Here is a 21,306-nt window from a genome sequence, read left to right on the forward strand (position 1 = left end):
GACAAGTGGTCAGGATATGCAAACAAGCTTCTGCTCCTTCTTTTGTAACTATGAGGTCACCTGGGGAAGAGTGGTCTTCAGCATACCTGATCTAGAACACTTTAGTGACCTAGAAAACAGAATGCTAATGATTTGATGTCTCAGAGTGATAAAGCAATTGACTGTGAGTTTCCTTTGTATCATTTTTTGTTACCTTCTCTCCTTCCCCCCATTTATGTTGGGTATAAAAGCTGTAGAAAAAAATAAGTGTGTGTGGGGGGGGGATTTCAGTCACTGAAATGCCCTCCCAACACTTTCTGTGGTTTATGTCATCCTTTTTTTTTTTTTGGTTTTTTGAGAAAGGGTTTCTCTGTAGCTTTGGAGCCTGTCCTGGAACTAGCTCTTATAGACCAGGCTGGCCTCGAACCATCCTGTTATTTTTTATGTGTCTTCATATTCTTTACTTATATTTCTAAAATTTCCATGCCTCTACCCTGGTAAGAAGTATTTTTGTTGAGGCCAGTCCTCAACAACCAGGTCATACTGATGTTAAAAACTTTTGTGCAAAGGACATAATACAGTGAAAAAAACACAGGGCAGGAGACAGTATTCCATATCCAAGCCTAGTAAGGGATTTATGTCCAAAATACACAGATAGCTTATTAATTCAATATTAAACTAATGCTTAAAAATGTCTGAACACAAAGACAATTATCACATGTACTCACTCATAGGTGGTTTTTAAACATAAAGCAAAGAAAACCGGCCTGTAAACCACAGTCCCAGAGAATTTAGACAGCAACGAGAACACTAAGAAAGACTTACATAGATCTAATCTACATGGAAAGTAGAAAAAGACAAGATCTCCTGAATAAATTGGGAGCATGGGGACCTGGGGGGAGGGTTGAAGGGGTGTGGGGAGAGGCAGGGAAGGGAGCAGAGAAAAATTTAGAGCTCAATTAAAAAAAAAAATGTCTGAAAAGGAGAGGTAACCAGAGCTCTGAGATGGCTCAGAATTAAGAATGCGTGGTGCAGTGGCTGGGTGTAATGGAGTACATCATAGCACTGGGGAGGCGGAGGCAGGCCGATCTCTGAGTTAGAGGCCAGCCTGGTCTACAGAGTAAATTCTAGGACAGCCAGGCCAGGTCTACACAGAGAAACCCTGTCTTTGGTGGGGGCGGGGGGGGTGTGGAAGAAGCAAAGTGCTCTTACAGAGGAAACAGGTTCAATTCCCAGTACCCATGTGGAGTAGCTCATAACTGCTTGTAACTCCAGTTTGAGGGGAGGCAGTTAAAAAGGGGGAATAGCTTTCCGTCTCCCACCTGAAGAACCCTGAACTGACAAGGTCTGGGCTCTTACCAAACATGCTCTTCACTTGCGTCCCATTCATCTCTGCCTCCAGTCAAGGGTCTTCACAAGACAGCAAACACAAACTTTTCCAGACTATAGTGACTGTCTACAGGCCATAGGCTTTCTTCTCACCACCAGAGCCAGGGACTTACCTGCCAGGCGTGGGACTGGACATGCTAATGTCCTGAGTAACAGTAACCAAAAAGTAGCCCAAAGTCTTAGAATGTCCTGGAACCAGCAGAGCAATTAAACATGACTCTAGGCTTCCTTACTGCCCCAACAGTTCCAGCAGGCTTACCTCTCATTAGACCGTATCATGTAGTCATTGAATTCATGGTCTCCTTTGATCACCATCAAGGGAACTACCAGGTTGACATCAGACTCAGTGTTTCGCAGCTGGTTGAGTTTAATATTCACAGAGAAGAGGTACTCCCGCACATCGTCTATGCCCACCTTCAGACCTTTGCACACCACGTACCTGCAGGAGACATCCTGTCACTCCAAGGAGCTCAGAGCCTTCTCCCGCACATTCCTCCACTCCAACCCAGTAGAGTCACAAATCTAAACAGCTTTTGTTCAGCCGTAAGCCCGAGCTCAATGGGCAACACATTCCATACTTTTAAAAATGCACCTCAAGTCCTTCTCTTTAATAGGAATTGGTGGCATTCACCTTTAGTCCTACTTGGGAGGCATAGGCAGTCAGATCTCGAGTTCAAGGCCAGCCTGGTCTATGTAGTAATTTCTGGGCTAGCCAGGGCTATACTATAAAACTGTGTGTTGAAATAAAATATATAAAAATCCTTCTCTTATACATGAAACTGTTTCTATCTCTATGGGGGGTGTTCCCAACTGCCCTGCACCAAAAGATGTAACTTGGGAAGGCTTTTAATGTAAGGAATCAAACTCTCCACAAAATCTCCACTGTTGGCCTTTAATCCCAGCACTCAGAAGGCAGAGGCAGGAGGATCTCTGTAAGTTTGAGGTTAGCCTGGTCTATAAGAGCTAGTTCTAGGATAGCCTCCAAAGCTACAGAGAAACCCTGTCTCCAAAAACAAAAACAAAAAGAAATCTGTACTATAACAGCTACCTGACAATTCTGATTGGCTTGTTTTCTCTTACCTTACATATGGGCACTTGTGGTGCCTCTGTATGGCCGCCCCCTTGCCTGTTCCTAGCTTATATCCCTTCTGAATGTCTCTATTAGTGGTCACACTCTTCCTGGGCCAAGCTGAGAATTCCAGACAGAAGTATTGTAAACATAGCTGTAGAAGTGGCAGTCTGAGCAACCTCAAGATGACCACTCAAACCAAGGACCCTGGCTCCAATTGGAGAATCACATCTCCTAAGTCAAGGTTTCTAACAGTTTGAAAGTCTATGCTAGACAGAAGCACAGGGTTTACTGCTGACTTCTGACCAACTAGCTGGCTAACAGAGAGGAAGACCTTACCGTTCTGAGTTGGCAGGCCGGCTGGTGATGGGCTTGAAGAGACACACACGTTCAAAGCAGCAGTATAGCAGGTAGATGAGCCCCACACTGAAGGGTGTGAAGAGGTCAAAGGTTTTGCAGATGAAGTGCCCCCCTGGAGTGAGAAGAAAATGCCCAGGCAATCAGTGGCTATTCCAGGACGGGAGGGGGGTCACCTTAGCCAATAAAGATGACTGGGACTGGTCCATTAGAAATCCAAGGCAATTTATGAGATAATCAGCTGTAGGGAGCACTTTGGAGACTCTTGCCTTTTCTTCCCTGTATGCTTCACCCAGCCACCAGCCACCCGCCACCCAATACAAGGGTTTCTTTCTCTTTACTTTTTCTTTGTCCATTTTTAAAAAATTTCTTAACCAACTCCCATACATGCTCTTGTCAAAAGGGCCCCAGTAAGTCCTTAATGAGGGAGAACTGAGGAGGTGTCACCTGTCCGGACAACAGACAGCGCCATGAGGAACTGACACAGCAGCAGCTGCTTGCTGAGGATCTCCTGCAGGTTCTCCTGCCCCTCCACAGAGAAACCCTGGAAGGAGAGCACATGGATGGAGAGAGAAATGGGAAGGACTGAGAATCACATCCCTACCTCATCTCATCAGGAGCTCGTGGTGGCATCAGACAGCCACAATCTTGACTGATCAGCATATCAATTTCTTTATCTAAGTAATGTGGTCAGTTACAGACAAAGGACCCTGGCCTAACTGCTGAACTTGAGCTGCCTTCCCAGTTTATCACTCCTAAACCACAGGACCAAGTCTGCTTTTCCAAAGAAATGGTCCAAAAAACCTTGAAATTCACATGGGAACCCAGAGATAAGTAAGGCAGAAGAGACGCAAAGTACTGGTTTATCGCTGGTCAACCACGAGATAGAAAACAAATATTTAAGTCCTAAGAAGACAGAGAGTAAATGTCAGGAGAATATTCTGATGGGGCTGTGCCACTACACTGACCTCCGAAAGCCCCTGGTCTGACAAAGAGAATTACAAAGTAAGGATTTACTTACAATACCCACTACTCTGTCCTTAGCTGTGGAGCCTGTTCCCTCCAGCTGGCACACTCACAGGCCAAGGTTTGCTCCAAGAATGCTGTGATTCCTAGAGTATCTCCCATCAGCAGGGAAGGGCCAGTCACAAACCATGCTTACACTCACATAAAGGAGGCAGGCAATGGGGCGGGGTGAGAGGGGGCGAAGGACTGCTTTAATGGGTAGTTTCAATTCAGAGAGTGACTAGACAAACACTTCTAAACCGTACACTCAGGACAAACTGCATTGCATGCTATAATTATACAGGAGAGCCAGCGAGAGCACTAGCTTCTAGTAAGCTGCCTCCATAGGCCAGATCTCACTGATGCAGGCCTATAAAAGTAAGTAATGTTTGCCATTGTCTCCCAGACTTAAAGATGATTCTCAAAATGCATATTTGTTTTTGAATTCTTAATTAGCTCTGTAACAAAGTCAGGGATGGTGGCACATGCCTATAATTCCAGCACTTGGGAGATAGAGGCAGGCGGATCAGAAGTCGAGGCCAGCTTCAGCTATCTGAGATACTGACTAAAAAAGAAAACTGAAAAATAACAGAGGGAAACAGACAGATGGGGGGGGGAGTGTTCAATGTACAATATATACTGTATGAAAAAAATCTTTGTGTAACACATTACCATATCCAACAAAAATTTAAAATTAGTAAGTAATAGATATAAATCAAAAGGCCAGGCCAGCCCTCCTGCTACCAAAGCAGAAAATCTGTGAGCTTTACAGCTCTGCTTGCTGTCCACTACATGAAAGGAAGAAAAGGCAGAACTGGCAAACTCTACACATCTGCGCAATAGGAGCAGCCCCTTCCTCTTAGCCAGCCTCAACTCTCTTCATCTGCTGTCTTACTGTGTACTGGGCTTCAGGGAGCCAGGGCATCCTCAGGCCCCTCTGACATTCTCCCTTCCTTCCACACACAATTCACAAGGCTCTTCTGAACCCCAGCTATGTGATCCTGTAGCATATGGCTCACATCAGGAGTCACCTGTGGCATGAGATACTGGGTGAGAGCCTCTGCTGAACAGTGGTGGCCGGTTCTCTCTGCGCTGCTTAGGTGGGCCCTTGAAAATTAACTTCAGCCAGTCAAGGGCCTCCAAGGAGTCTGTGCTGATGTTGCTACTGTTTAAGTACCTGTCAGTGCATGAGAGGCTCAGAGGAGACCACCTGTAGACAACCTCAACAACAACCACCACGATGACAAGTAATGGCAGTGTGCCTCCCATTCAGTTTTTGCCTCGTTGACTTCAACTGGAGTCCATGACTCATAGGCTCCTTAGCAACTAAGGCCTTTTCGTCAGCAAAGTAAGTTCAAGCAAACGTGTCTATGATAGTATAATCTCTACAAAAATTGTAGGGAAATGTATAAAATAAGTAAAAATGTGCATCTCTACTATATGAACAGTGAGTTACCATTTACGGTGGCAGCTAAAGAACAAAACCAAAGTATTTCTCAAGGGGGGGGGGTGGCTCAGAAGCACCACACTTACTTAGTATGCCCAAGACCACGACCCCTGAACAGCAAACAAGAAACAACCCTCTAAATTCACAACACAGCTTTAAAGCATCTTTACAGGGACAGTCACCTACCCCATCTGCCATGAGAAAGTGGACACCCTTGCGATCTGTGTTGTCCAGGACAAAATTCCGAAATGCATTGATGTTTTCCGGACGGGTAATATCTCCATCCCCATCGACCCCGCCCTCACCTGATGGGACACAAGAACCCTGTCAGTTTGCCTGCTGTCTGGAGCTCTCAGAGAACCCCGCCCTCACCTAACAGGACACAGGAACCCTGGTGAGTCTGCCTGCTGCTGGGAGCTGAGCCAGGAGCCCTCAGAGAGAGTGAGCACAGATACCAAGTAAGCTCCAAGACCCAGGACCCATCCTGCCTATGGACACAGACTGGCAAGAATGAAGCCCTGCTCTCAAAAGCCAGGGTTAAAAGGGAACTGACCAGCCAAGAGACATCAATTGAAGCAGAGGACCTTATTTATGCTAAAAAAACAGTATTAGCCAGGCATAAAGGCTCATGCCTACAGGTATTCAGGAGGCTGAAGCAGGATGACCCATAAATTTAAAGCTAATCTGGGATACACAGAAGTTTTAGGTTGGCCTGGAACACAAAGTAAGACCCCTTCTCTAAACATCAACAAGTCCAAGCTGAGCATGGTGGTTAAACACCTTTAATCCTAGCACTTGGGAAGCTGAAGCATGCAGATTTCTATGAGTTGACGCTAGCCTGATCTACATAGTTCCAGGCCAGCCAGGGCTATATAGGAAGACCCTGTTTCCAAAACAAACAACAACAACAACACAAACAAAAACAGAAAACAAAATCAAGACAAAAACACTCAACATCAACCTCCAGTAAGGACTGTCAGTAAAGAGTTTAGATCTGCTGACAGACCCTAGTCTACTTGTCAGGGCAGGGAGACTGCTACAGCTACTGAGCTGTCTGCTAGCAAATGTAGTTCACACGACCCACAGGGGCTGATGTGTGTTTGTTAATAACCTTGCTACTTTTCATCTAGGAATCAGGCAGTTTCATTATCCCCCATCACCACACAAAAACCACAATCCTGCAGGAGGAATTAATATGGCTTTGATGGGAGTTTGCCTAAAGGAATACAGGCCTGTGTTTTGTTTGATTTTTTAAAAAAAGACACTTCAAAGGGCTCCAAGACCCTCATGCCAGCGACAGTGAACCCCAGCTAATAGACTAGAAAGAACACAGGTAGCAACAGCTTTGGCCTCAAATCCCCACACAGCAGCCACTCTCCTAGTTCCTGCTCTGGTCAATGTCCCTACCATAGTACGGCTCGAAGAGCTCACTGGAGGCTGAGTAGAAGTCCTCTAGTTTGAAGTCATTAGGGCCCTTCAGAGTCATCCCAAAGCCTTTTGCATGCCACTTCTTCCTCCACAGCACGTACTCTGAGAAGCCACCTGGGCCTGCGCAGACATCCGCAAAGTACAGAAGGTCAATGTCCCGGTCCTTCACCAGTGGCTTCTGAAAGAGAAGTGGAAGACAAGGACACAGGGATAACAGATGGCTCAGTAAGGAAAAGAAAGGAGAACTCAGGGAAGAGGAGGCAAAAAACCCAGCCTATTGGCAAGTATGACCCAGAGCTCCCACCAGGCCCTCCACACCCAGTATTTTTTTCCTCAGTCACCAGTATCCCCTGGAGCCCCCTCACCCCAAATATCCTGAACACTTTTCTCACAACCAGGCCAACTCAAACTCCCAGTGAAAGCATCTCTGTGCCTATCATAGTGGCATTTTCATGTCCCAGGTTGTTTCCTCACCACACTCTGCCTTTGTGTCCTAGTAAGCAGAACATTCCAACAGAAACACCAAGACACAAAGCAACCTGCCCACAGCAGTTGGAACAAAGCTAGGTCAGAGTCCAGAAGCCTGACCATTAGACCGTTCTCCTGAGGAAAAATACTGCCCACCTCCCAGCGTCAAGGACCTGCCCTCCTACACCACAGCCTCGATCTTCTCTCCCTGGGTGCTTCTCCCATTTTGTCCTTCAGTTATCTTTACTTTGGAATAAGTTTAGAGTTAGATAAAAGTTACCAATATAATGCAGTCAACACAGTGGGTATGTGGCAGTCTTAAGTTTAAGCACTGTAAACACTGCACAAAAAAGAAAACAATGTTTCTCAGCACTGGGGCCTTAGCCTGAAGCTCCAGCCCCTCTAGCCAAAGGGAAGCAGGAAACTCAAAGACTCAAGAGTATCTGGCCTCCATATGGTTCCTACCTATGATCTCATCTTGCGATTTCAAAATCAGTGGCTTGCTGGAGCACAGTAGTGCTCATATACCATCCAGCACTTGGGGGGGCTGATACAGGAGTGAGTTCAAGGCTAGTCCAGGTTACATAGCAAGACCTTGTCCCAAAATAAGAACAAGGGGCCTTTATAAGCCCTGTCCGGAATTCTGCTCCTAGAAGAACAGCTGGTTCTTAGCTCTGCGATTTCCTCACTGTGCAGTCAAGGACAAGCACACATCTGAAGCTATTAAGCTCAATTGCTCAACTGTAATTGGGATGAATGCAGGTATTAAGGCTGCTGTAGAATTAAAAAATAATGCAACCTGTGGCAAAGGTCTTTCTAAAACTATAGTCATCACAAATACAAGATGGCATTATATTCAACTAGATCAACTTCCTTGGAGTCAAAACTCCTGGTTTTTTGATATTTTTCTCTCAAGTTCATTACTGCACACAAACTGGGCAATGTTGATGCCGCCTCATTTCCATTATCAAGGCCAAAAGGTAAATATCCACATTGACTTTTTCTTCTATCACACTTTTCAGACAAGCTTTCCTTACCTAAATTAAATAACATCTTCAGGCACAAAACCCCCTCATATGATGTAATACCTCAAGGATCTAAATCTAGTTCCCAGTTTCTTTTTCTTCCCCTAGTCCCTTTTTTCCTTCTCCCATAATCTGTAGCACCAGAGATCAATTATGAAACCTCAGAATTCCTCTTCTGTCCTTCTCCACACCACCCCAAGCTTCCATTTTTTTCTGAGGCACAGGCCTAACCCAAACATCTCTAAGACTGCAGCATGCCTATGCTTCTAGCCACTCCCACCTCTGGGGGCAGCTGGTCCCTGAAAACACACCAGGCCTGCTAGGCTTGGCTTTCACTCAGGTCCTCAGGGAAAATGGAGATAAAAAGAAATACGTACTAGGGCTAGAGAGAAACTACTTTTTATCGTGGAGTGCAAAGACACATCTCTGACAGGGCCATTTTTCCTGGCCACTAACAATCAATTCAGGTCAAGAAGCTCCCTGAAGCTTTCCAAACACACTGCATTTCCCTATGTAACAAATATCCACCCTCGATCTGAATGGTACAATTCTGGTGCCCACTTCATTCTCATGACAGCAAAAGACAATAAGCAGATAGCAGCTGCTGAGGGCAGACACAATCAACAGCCCAGATGATACTATGACTTCCCCTCAGTTTAACAGAGCTCCTCTGCTAGAAACCGCCTTTGCCTTTAGAGGAAATCACTGGAAGCTCAGAAAATTAAATCAACATTGTATCAACCTAATCTTCTCAAGATGCTAATTCCAAGAGCCTTTTTTGCTGCTGGCTGGCCCTGGAACATGGGGAGGGGTCTGGGGAGAAGAGATGAGTGAAGGCTGGAGGGTCTACATGTCAGCATTACCAGCATGGAACAAGTAGTTAGGCAGGTGGAACTGAAACATCAAAGACCTTAGAAATAAGTTCCTCTAGCCAGTGGGTAATGGGGTGGGGGTCTAGTAGAATGAGGGTGTGTGAAGTACGAACAGGTCTGAGGACAGCTGGCTCCTGGCCCTGTCACTGTGAAGAAAACCAACCCTCTAGGAGTGAGTAAAAATGCTTTGACCCCAAAGGGAATTCTAGAATGAAATTTCCTTTTATGCTTTCTCTATCATTATGGAGGGCCAATGTTCAGAGAAATGAGATGTAGCAGAGCAGAAAATCATTTTGCTCTACCGTTTCTAGAGAAAGGCCAAAGTCTCATAATTATGATCCCACACAGAAAGAGAAAATGACCCTGCTGAAATCACAGATCTTTAGAGCCTGCATACTGGGACACTCCTGGGACCAGGAAGCACTGAAGGACTCCATCTGGGGAATGCAGAGCAAAACACATCACTGCCACAGAGCACAAACATACTCGCACTGAACAAATGGCAATCTGTGAGCTACTGAAGCTTAAGTCCACTCAGCACCACAAAATCTCACCCCTTGAGAGTCCAGGGGATTTGTGAACATACGATCAAACACAAAATCCATGTTAGCCATCTTCATCGCTGCCCTGTAACAAAGCAAGATGGGAAAGCACGGGTCAGTCCCAGGAGTACAGAAAGCTGAGGCTCAGGAGAAAGGTGGAGAGGTACAAGAGGAAGGGAGGGTGTCCAGCACACCTGTTAAGGAAGAAGACTCCTCGGATCATCTCGTAGGGATTGGCTCTGGTACGAGCTCGCCTCATCTCCTCCCCATCCAGGATGTCAAACACACTCTGCCAAAAGAGAAGGAGACTCTACAGCAAACATCACATCAGGCCCTCTTGGACAGGACCAAGGTCTGAAGACTCACTGTCCTCTGAGGAACTGGGTTCCTGCTGCATCTCAGCTCTGAACTATCCAGTTGTATGACCCTGACAAGTTGCTCAATTACTCTGACCCTCAACTACCTTGCCAGTAAAGTGGTAAAACCCCCAATGAATCAGGTGCCTCGCTGTGGCTAAGGGGTTAAAAGCACCTCTGCTACACAGAAAGTAGAAAATGTTTCTCACAGCAAATGTTTCCTCGTATCACTGTAACCTTCCAGAGATTTAAGTTCTGACACTCAGGATCCCTTGATTGGGACTCTAAATTTAAAAACAAGCTGGGTGGTGGTGACACACACCTTTAATCCCAGCACTTGGGAGGCAGAGGCAGGCGGATCTCAGAATTTAAGGTCTACAGAGTAAGTTCCAGGACAGCCAGGGATACACAGAGAATCCCTGTCTCGAAAAACAAAATAAACAAATAAGCTCAAAAACAAATCAAGACCAGGGTCTCCTAAGAATATCTACCCCCACCACACACACACTGTATGGGGTGGGGATGGGGAGAATCCTGCCTTCCTTCTAACTCTCCCCTCATTACACCTGAGACACAGTCACCTTATGGATATATTCCCAACCCTGTCTGCCAAAACTAAGAGCTTTGTGAAGTAGCAATCATTCTTTTCAAGCCGACATCCTCCTTAGAGAACCCAGGTGTGTGCTTCCTGGTCTGCAGTCAGGCCAGAAGGTGTAAGGGAAGCTAGCGTGCCCGCCATGTGTTGCGACACTCTGATTTCATTAACACTCACAACCACCCAGAGAAGTACCTTCTACAACTTTACAGAAGGCAAACTCAGAGGCACCCAAGCCACTAGCCCATGGTCACACAGAATATTGTAAAAATGAGGTTCAAATACTGATTTAAGTGAGTGCCTTGGTGACCACGTAGACAACACAACAGAAAATACCATCCTGAACATATGCATCACATATACTTCCCATCTCCAGGAAAAGCCTAAATGGCACACTCCCACCAACAACAACTAGCAAAGCCCCATCCATTCATCTTACCCACAGGCCTCACCTGTCCCAGCCCGGCCTTACCTTACATTTCAGCACACTGTGAAGCAGCTCTTCCCCACAGAACTCTGTTTCGTCTTCAATAACCATCTTTCTCTACAGGGAGAACAAAGTCATAAACATTGACCAAGTGTGACTATTTACTGGGAGAGTGGGGAGAGTGGGGAGATTAGGGTTCTCAGTGCTCAGAGCAAGAAGGGGCTTAAGTCTCTGCCAAGAAACATCAATCCCTGAGGAGCACAGAGAGACAATTCCAAATCCCTCTGGCAGTGTTCCAGATGGCTGTGAGATGAAGCAGTGTGCTGGAGCTCTGGGTAGAAGACCATATGGTCACAGCACGCACAAACGCTGAGGCTGGAAAGAGCACACAGGAAGGAGACACACAAGCTGTCTGCCCCTAGAGCAGAAGGACAGGACTCCCCCATATGACAAACCTGTCCTTCATTCAGGAAGCCTCCACTCTGAGATGGGCAGAAATGCCTGATACTGGACACTGACTTGGTAACTTTACAGAAAACAAGGGTCCAATTAGCGCTAGCCCTTGTAGAATGTCATGTCCAGCCCAGCCAAGTGTTGCCACCTCAAAAACAGCTTTTCCCATGGTGTGTATGTGTGTGTATTGTGTATATACAGGCCCATCTATGCTATGGCATGCATGTAGCGTTCTGAAGACAATCTCAGGAATTGGCTATCTGCAGGCAGTCGTGTGTTAGATCCCATCAGGCCTGCATACAGATGCCTCTACTCAATGAGCCATCTCGCTGCCTAGTGTCAAATTCTATAGTTCTCAAAGTCACTGAGGGAGCTGAGGGTATATATCCAGTAAACAGTGTTTGTCTACATGTTTTAACTCAATCCCTAACACTCAAAAAAAAAAAAAAAAAAAAAAACCAACAAAACCCAAAACCCCCAAGAGTTATTGTTTGAGTTTATTAAAAGAAGTGAAAACTGAGATTCTTAAGTATTTCTTTACTTACTTCAAAAGAATAACATGCTAAATTGTTTTATTTAAAATAGCCTTATTTTCATAACAAAGTTTAGTAAGTAGTTGTAGTTTCCACTTCTGGAAATTTCTCTAGTGTGTGGCTTAGTAAGAAGGGGATGTGGTTCCTGCCTCGCTTTGGCATTGTGCAGATACTGGCCTCAGAAAAACCCACAGACATATGGGGAAAATCAGAGTGAAAAGAACAAGACCTCGGTGTCATAAAGGCAGCTTTGACTTTGTGGAGCTCCTGAAGACACCTTACTTCTAGAGAACACACTGGGGTGGTAATCAATCACTTCATTTTCAGTGTCCCAGAATAAGAGTAAACAAACACCTTTGTGACAATGCCCTTGTCACTCTGAAGACAGCGGTGGTATCCTTTCACCTACCCGAACGGAGCCCAGCACTGGCCAGACAATCCACTGACACATAACAGGCTACTCCAAAGGCAGCCAGCCCCAAAGAGGGTAGAAATGACTGCTTTTTCTATGTTCCAAGTTTTAGTCTACATCTCCTGTGACATGGCTTCCACATTTTTCTAAAACTGCAATAAGCACACACTAAGTTCAAAGGAAAGAAAAGGCTGGATATATTCCCATGAAATCCTACCTTTCCCACAACCATCCAGTCACTCATTTCCCGAGAGTCAGGAATTTCGGTGGTACATTCCGGAAACCACGACACCTGCTCACAGGCACTGGGCTACAAACAAAACAGGGTGAAGTCAGATGAGACAGGCCTTTAGGAGTCTGCCCCAACTCACCAGTCCTTCCCCAAAACAATTCAGAGGGTCTCAGACAGGCTAAGAAGGATCTAAATAGATGATGCTAAATGCAGGTAGTCAGACATAAGAAATGAAAGCTAGAATTTTGAAGTTCAGTTTCTGAAAGACAACTCCAATTCTCTGTGAATACTTCAGAAAATTTCTGGATCTCCAATGTTTCTTTCATTTGTTCCAGTATTATCTGATGAATACATATTGTAGGCACTCAAACACTAGAATGAAATAAAACATGTCTTTGATCTAATGCATTTAGTAAGAGAATGAGGAAAGAGGCTGGAAAGATGGCTCAGAGGTTAAGAGCACTGGCTGTTCTTCCAGAGGTCATGAGTTCAACTCCCAGCAACCACATGGTGGCTCACAACCATCTGTATTGAGATCTGGTGCCCTCTTCTGACATGCAAGCATACAGGGAAGGAATGTTGCATACATAATAAATAAATCTTTTAAAAAAAAGTGCTATAATCAGTCTGGCACATAGTTTCCATATCTTTAGACTTTGCACGAATGAAAAATAAACTTAAGTCATTGAATATTGAAAGAGAGAATGAGGACAGAGGAATACCTAGGTAGTGTCACATAAATATAATTCTCTGAGGTATGACTTAATAGCACTTAGCCTCACCTCCTAATGCTAACGCCCCCAACGTTGTTCGCAAAATAAACCAGAAACCAGTAAACAGTCTCTCCTAGCACTGAATCTAGGAGAGCAGAGGTTCATCTCTAACGTCTGCTTCCTCTTAACTTTTCAAATGTCCCTCTCCCCAGACACGGTTTCTCTGTAGTTTTGGAACCTGTCCTGGAACTCATTCTGCAGACCAGGCTGACCTTGAACTCACAGAGAACCACTTGCCTCTGCCTCCCAAGTGCTAGGATTAAAGGTATGCCTGCCAGCTCAAGTACTTTTCTGAACAGACTGAACCAGGGTTCTTACCTATCATACACTAGCAACACTTACAGAGCTTTCAAAGAGTAATACGTTTTAGAGCTGACAGTTGAGGTTGGTCTGATGTGGGGACTGGACATATTAAGTCTGCAGTGAATAGTTGTGCAGTGAATCCAGGACTAAGTGCCACTGTGCTAAAAAAAAAAATGTGGATTCTAAAACCTATCTAGGTGGTCAACCCAAGTGTCAGCTGAACAGACTGCTTCCCAAGCAGGGATTCACCATTGCAAACTGAAGCAATGTGATTAAAGGGTAATGTTACATGCTCTGAGAGGCGTAAAATGGGATCACAATGCAAGGTCTCAAGGGCAAGCCAACCACCATCAAGATAGCAAAGTAAAAAGAAAAATCACAGAAGCCTTTGTGCATGAATCTGGCAGTGAGTAATGGTTTCTTCTCTCATTCAAATCCCGACTTTAAGCACAAATGTAAACTATAAGCCGTATACAACAACAAAAAACTTACTCACTGGACAATCATTTGTTGAATAAAAGCAGAATTAATCTCCCCATGGAAGCCTGGACATTAAGACTACCCAAGGGATGGATTTGCCTGAGATGTAAAACCTTGAACTTTACACCCGTGCGCTCCAGGAGCCTCTGAGCACTTTCACGCTGTGGTCCACCCAGCCTCGTTTACTTTAAAGAAGTGGCTACCAACTGGCTGTGCAGCCAACCCTCCTTACCAGGCAGCTTCTGTCTGAGAAAAATTATTGGCACTGGTAACGGCAATGGCTTCACTGAAAAAAGGATTTTTAAAATAGCCTATCTCCTTAAGAGAGATTTTTACAATCAACTTTCATACTCCAGATTGAACAAGGAATTCAAGTCCTGCCCCAGTGACAGGACCAGAGCCTCTATCCTCTTGCTTCCACACAAATGAGGACAAGGAAAGCACTCAGCATTTCCACGCAAACACATACGCACAGTAACAATTACAGCAGTTTCCCAGTGCTCACAGCCACACCTGCCTATCTACTGCCACTATGCAGATGGTCAGACAATGGTGCTGCTTCCCTTAACCTCAACTCTGTAATGCTAATATCTCAGATTATCACTATTTTCGGACAGTTTTATTATACCTACTTCAAATCGTTTGAAGAATAAAATAAATAAAACTTCAACACTGCATGGGAACAAATTTTAAAAGCCTCTTTTCAGCCTGGAGGTATAGCACTTTCCTGTTGTGTGTGTGAGAACTGGTTTGCAAATGAACTAGAACTTGCTCTGTAGACCATGCTGGCCTTAAACTCACAGAGATCCCCCTGCCTCTGCCTCCTGAGTGCTGGGATTAAAGGCGTGTGCTATCACAGCCAGCTCACAGCCTGCATTCTTATAGAACTGTTACAAAAGGGGCGCTGGAGAGATGGCTCAGAGGTTAAGAGCACTGGCTGCTCTTCCAGAGGTCCTGAGTTCAATTCCCGGCAACCACATGGTGGCTCACAACCATCTGTACTGAGATCTGGCGCCCTCCTCTGGCATGTGGGCATACATCGAGGCAGAATGTTGTATACATAATAAATAAATAAATCTTAAAAAAAAAAGAACTGTTACAAAAGAAGTTTCTCTATCTTACAACAAATACAATCAAGTAAAAAGTACAACAGGGGAAGTGTACACAAGCAAACACATGTACAACCTGAATAACAAAACCTGTGACGATGGAAGAATGTTAGAGGCTCGTAACCCATCCTGCACTGGAGGAGCAATGGGGGCCCATTCGCCTGTTGGACCCTCCTAGCAGAGAGAGAACTCCCTAGCCTGTGAAGTTTAACAATCCACCAGGAATATTCCAAAAAGTTCTTTGTAGGGCTGGAGAGATGGTGCAGTGGTTAAGAGCTTTGCCTGCTCTTCCAAAGGTCCTAAATTCAATTCCCAGCAACCACATGTGCTCACAACCATCTGTAATGAGACTTGGTGCCCTCTTCTGGCCTGCAGGGAATACATGCAGGCAGAACACTGCATACATAATAAATAAATAAATAAATAAATAAATAAATAAATAAATAAATAAATAAATCTTTAAAAAAAAAGTTCTTTGTGTAGCCAAAGAATCATCTTAGTTCTAGAAAACAACAGAAACAAAGTCTTATCTCTGAATACAGCCTCAGTGTTCTCCTTTCTGTCTTAGTCAGGGTTTCTCTAGTGCTGTCATCAAACACCATGACCAAAAAGAAAGGAATTATTTCCCTACACTTCCACATCACAGTCCACCACTGAAGGAAGTCAGGGCAGGAACTAAAACAGGGCAGGAACCTGGAGGCAGGAGCTAAAGCAGAGGTCATTGGAGGGGTGCTGCTTACTGGCTTGTTCATTATGGCTTGCTCAGCCTGCTTTCTTTTTTGTTTGTTTGTTTTTTCTCTGTGTAGTCCTAGCTGTCTTGGAATTCACTCTGTACTTAATAGCACTTAATAGCACCAAGCTGTCCTCAAACTCAGAGTCCTCCTGCTTCTGCCTCCTGGATGCTGGAAGTAAAGGTGTACATTCTTATAATACCCAGGACTACCAGCCCGGGACTGGTACTGCCGACAGTGAGCTGGACCCTCCACATCAATTATCTATCAAGAAAATGTATCACAGGCTTGCCCAATCTGGTGGGGGCAGTTTCTCAATTGAGGTTCTCTCTTCTAAAATAAATGTAGCTTGTGTCAAGCTGACATAAATCTAGTCAGCACAGGTTCCATGTAAGATGCTAACATTGAACCCCTCTAACCACCCTGCTCAAACTGCTTCCCCAGGGTTCTAATTTGCTAAAATATGGTTTCAGAGAGCCACCCACTCAAAAACACCAACAGCTTTCCTGCTTCCTGCACCTTCACCAGCTTACCTCCGGCTCATCCCGCCAATCCACATTCAGCTCCTGATCAAAACCCTGCAGTGTCAGACCCAAACCACGTCGGCCTTTCTGATTGGAGGTCTCCACAATGTCCTTCCGACCCTGGCTGTATTTACCTAATCCTTCCCCTTCCCTGAAGCCCATCTTGGCCTGAAAAAGGAACAAAGCACAATTAATTCAGTCAACAGACATTTACTTAGTCCCTATCAGAGATCATACACTGTGACAAACCCTGAGAAATACATGAGTAAGGCCTAAAGTTTGCCTTTTAGCCTGACGATGAAAAGAAGCATAAATAACTCACTGTGGGTCTGCAGGTGAAGTCTAGGACAACCTGACACTAGATACATGAGAGGGGACTGCAGAGCTGTGATTAGCACTGAGAATACTCAATGACTCTCACTGGACATTTGCACAGCTCTCCCTTTCAGCTACTTTGTCATATAAAGGGGAAATGAGATCCAGGATAGAGCTAATGAAGAGAACCTAATTTAGGATACAGCAGCTTCAAGCAGCAGCTTCTACCCAGGAGTGTGGGCTTGCAGGAGCCTATTCAGTTAGAGGAACTTGAAAGTCTGCTTCATGAAGAACAGAGGAGGAGGACACTTTAATGTCCTGGCACACAAACACCTTTCTGAATGTCCTGTCTATAACCTCCAGAGTTACTAGACAAAGGTAAGACCTCAAAGAGCAGGGACCCAAATCCTACAGATTCTTACCCAATCAAAGAACGTCAATACAGAGGTCTAATTCCTCCTGGAGGGTCACATTGTTTGAAAGCTGCCACTGCTGCTTACAGACTGGGCAGATCCTGTATAGCAGCCACAAGCCCGTTCCCTGGGTCAGGGGCTAAGTCATGAGCATCCCCATCTCCACTGACCAAAGCTCACAGGCGTCAACGGCACCCTGACCTCTGACTTCAGCAGGAGCACATCTCATTCTTAAACTAATCCAACAAAATTCTGGAGCCAGCCATGGCACTGGTGAGGCTGAATAGAAGACAAACTTTGTACGGCCACTGAATTTTGACAAGGAAATTGAGTAGGTCAGTGTATGTGAAAGCTAGGGAGCACACAGGGCCTTCTATGGAAAGAGCCCATGCTACTTGCATTTATTTTCAGCGCCAACAGGAAGTGAGTCCTTTCTTTTCAAAGTATTCACTAGAGCAAAACAGCAGGAACCTCCTCAACTGTGACACGCCCATGTCTAGGGAAGCATACCCACAAATGCGTGTGACGGGTGTGAATTAATGTGGGTACTAAACCGTGATCCAGTTCTGGGCAAGACAGGAGACACTGCCACTTTTCATGGATGATTCCAACATGACAGACACATGTACTGAGAGAAGGCTACACTTTCTCTACTAAATTCCAACAGCCAGAAAGTAAAGGAAAAATACTACCTAGCCTGTGCCAACTGTACCCCACCCCAAATCCAATACACACTTGCCCTCTTTCTCTCACCCTCCTGGGCAGCTGTAGAAATCCATTCTAAACAGTGACATACCATAAGCTTCTGGGAAACACTATTATACATGGAATAGCGAGAAGATGTTCCCTCCACAAGGGAATCTGCTTTGAAGTCATCCTTAAAACTCTCCGCGCAGGGTTGCTTCCCCTCAGTCTCACTGTCAGATCCACTAAGGTTTGTGGTAGATGCTGGAAGAGAGAGGAAGAAATGTTTAGGTGAGTCCATATCACAAAACGGCCTGCATACATCCACAATCCACTTAGTCTGCTTATGTCTAATATGTGTCCTGCATTGAATGGCACTCATGCAATGGCCTAGGGTCAAATCTCTACTCTTTCCAGCTGTATAATCTTGGATAAATCACCAAAGTTTCTATTTGTCACAGACTGCATGGAGACTATTACTGCTTGACAAAGTTCCAGCATTTCGACTTTTTGGATGACAAGTCTCATTGTTAATGACTCTCAGTATTAAGCCTTTCCTGTGGGCTTCAATGGAGGACGAGGATGTATACAATGGTAGCCTCTTGAATTCTTTGGAAAACAAATTAATTCTTTGGGAAACCCCCCCAACACCATGGAATCATATAGCATAACTCTGCTTACTCCCACACAAGCTAACACCAGGCTGCTAGAAAATTTAGATGAGTAACATATGCTTGATAAGTAAGGTACATTTTGATAATTAAAATTTGAAAATTCTGCTGGGCGGTGGTGACACACACCTTTAATCCCAGCACTTTGGGAGGCAGAGGCAGGCGGATCTCTGTGAGTTCAAGGTCTGCATGGTCTCCAAGAGCTAGTTCCAGGACAGCTAGGGCTGTTACACAGAGAAACTGACTCCAAAAAAAAAAAAAAAAATTAAATTTCTAAGGTCTACTCAGGTTCACAGTAATATTTGTCTAGCTTTGTCTTTGCTCACTTTAAGGATTAGATATCTGGAAAACTAAGTCACATAAAAAACTGCAACATTCTATAATGAGGTATCTGGTTCCTCAAGAAAATACTTTTCCCAAAAGTGCCTCTGGGGCTTGAAAAAAAATCCTGCTTGCCAATAGGGAGTCATTCTCGTCTCTGGCAAGAGGAACTTGTGACCCCCTCCATTAACAATGACTGGTGCCTATTAACTTATCAAGGTCAATGCTAGTTTTCTCAACCTGAGATCAAAAGCCACACCCCAGCTCACATTCATCCATTTTCTCACTTAATCCTTTGTGCAATTATAGAGTATAATTTTATAAGGTGTTGCCTTTTTCAATAATCGGGCAGCCATCTCGATTCACTCTCCGACTGTGTTATTCTCCTTTGGGACCTTAAGCCCCATGGGAGCTGGAGTTCAACACCTACTGGTGTGTAACACAGCAGGAACCCAGCCACAATAATTTTCCTACCTCACCTTCTCAAGTTTTATCCATTATCAAACTGAGACAGCAATGCCTCACAGGGATGCTTAAAAACTAAAATAGGGGGCTGGAGAGATGGCTCAGTGGTTAAGAGCACTGCCTGCTCTTCCAAAGGTCCTGAGTTCAATTCCCAGCAACCACATGGTGGCTCACAACCATCTGTAATGACCTCTGGTGCCCTCTTCTGGCATGCAGGTGTACACGCAGGCAGAATACTATATACATAATAAATAAATCTTTTAAAAAAACTAAAATAATATATGAGAAAGCACACTATCAAATGTAAGATTTTTTTCTACTACTGTTCAGTATTTAACAACTTATTTCTTTAAAAAAATATCTTTTCATTTGTATCATATCTGTTTGTTTGTGTAAGTTACTGGGGAGTAGATCTGAGTGGAGATCAGAGAACAACTTGAAGGAGTTGGTTTTTTCTTTCTTCCAAGTGGGTTCTGGAGACTGAATTCAAGTCCTCAGACTCAGTAGCAAGCACCTTTCCCTGTTGAGCTGTCTTTCCAGCCCAAATTTCTAAATACTGATTGCTTAACCTCCTACTTAGTTCTCTTTGCATTCACAGTCCTTTATACCTGCAGGTAAGAGAGTAGGTCTTCACTGAAGCTGGCTAGAGGAAGAGAAAAAGAGGAAAGAGAAAGAGGGAAATTGTGGAATATTTAACTATGTAAAGATGCTACTTTTGTTTATGCTTAGAATATTACTTGTGTAAAGAAGTGTTACATTTATTTCTGCTGCCTTTGTTAACAATGTAAAGATGTGTTACATTTGTTTCTGCTGCATTTGTTTAATTATGTAAAGATGTGTTGCATTCATTTCACCTGGCCTGCCTAAGGCACCTGATTGGTCTAAGAAAAAGCACACTTTTAATCTCAGCATACAGGAGGTAGAGGCAGGAGAATCTCTGGGAGTTAGAGGCCAGCCTGGTCTACAAGAGCTAGTTCCAGGACAGGCCTAAAGCTACAGAGAAACCCTGTCTCGGAAAAACAAAACAAAACAAAAAAGCTGAAAGGCCAACAGCTAGGCAGAAGGGACAGGCGGGACTGGCAGGCAGAGAACAAATAGAAAAGAGAAGGGAAGCTGGGCAGTGGAGGCGCACGCCTTTAATCCCAGCACTTGGGAGGCAGAGGCAGGCGGATCTCTGTGAGTTCGAGGCCAGCCTGGTCTACAAGAGCTAGTTCCAGAACAAGCCTAAAGCTACAGAGAAACCCTGTCTTGAAAAAATCAGGGGGGGGGGGGAGAAAAGAAAAAAGGAGAGAACAAGGGAGAATGAGAGGAAACACCTGGGACCAGAAGTCAGGCAGCCACCAGACAGACAGACATGAGAAGCAGTGAAACAAGACATACGGAAGGAAGGAAAGGTAAAAAGCCCTGAGGCAAAGTGTGAATGAAGAGAAATAGGTTAAATTATAAGAGCTAGCAAGAAACAAGCCTAAAGCCGAGCATTCATAACTAATAATAAGTATCTAGTCATGATTTGGGAGCCGGTTGATAGTCCACTGCAGGGAAGGGGAGAGACAGGAAAAGGGAGAAAAGGAAAAAGAGGAAATGAAGGCTAGGGATGAAAACAAAAACCCCAGCAGGACCACCAACTGAGCAGAAAGCAGGAGAGAGAGTAAATTCTACAGGAGGGGCCAAAGCCTGAGCAGGCCACGGCATCCTCTCTGCTGTCCACCAACCTTGTCAAAGAACTCCAACATAAGATCTAACTCAGCAGCAGTCAGAAAGGATGGGCTACCTGTCCCTTCATCAGGCTGGGTTGCTTTTCAGTCTGGGCATTCACATTTACTGTTCTGTGCTTTATGAATCTATTGACTTTGAAGGCTACTTCTTCCAAAGTAATTTTATTCAGGACATGTTCTACTGTGATAAACACCATAACCAAAAACAACTTA

The 21,306-nt window shown here is 44.7% G+C and overlaps 1 protein-coding gene across 2 annotated transcripts in view; it reads right to left on the bottom strand.

The window, feature by feature from the left end:
- Cmtr1 (cap methyltransferase 1) overlaps positions 1-21,306 on the bottom strand; it is a 46,801-nt gene that overhangs the window by 12,049 nt on the left and 13,446 nt on the right. For both annotated transcript variants that reach the window (XM_038342128.1, XM_038342127.1), the window contains exons 3-13: positions 18,034-18,185; positions 16,519-16,677; positions 12,575-12,667; positions 11,005-11,076; positions 9,776-9,870; positions 9,594-9,666; positions 6,654-6,852; positions 5,433-5,551; positions 3,242-3,338; positions 2,777-2,909; positions 1,628-1,807 (exon numbers count right to left, since the gene is read on the bottom strand). In XM_038342128.1, coding sequence (XP_038198056.1) covers positions 1,628-1,807; positions 2,777-2,909; positions 3,242-3,338; positions 5,433-5,551; positions 6,654-6,852; positions 9,594-9,666; positions 9,776-9,870; positions 11,005-11,076; positions 12,575-12,667; positions 16,519-16,677; positions 18,034-18,185 — 1,372 coding nt within the window. The remainder of the gene's footprint in view (positions 1-1,627; positions 1,808-2,776; positions 2,910-3,241; positions 3,339-5,432; positions 5,552-6,653; positions 6,853-9,593; positions 9,667-9,775; positions 9,871-11,004; positions 11,077-12,574; positions 12,668-16,518; positions 16,678-18,033; positions 18,186-21,306) is intronic.

Source organism: Arvicola amphibius, chromosome 9 (genome assembly GCF_903992535.2).
Source record: "Arvicola amphibius chromosome 9, mArvAmp1.2, whole genome shotgun sequence".
NCBI classification, from domain to species: domain Eukaryota; kingdom Metazoa; phylum Chordata; class Mammalia; order Rodentia; family Cricetidae; genus Arvicola; species Arvicola amphibius.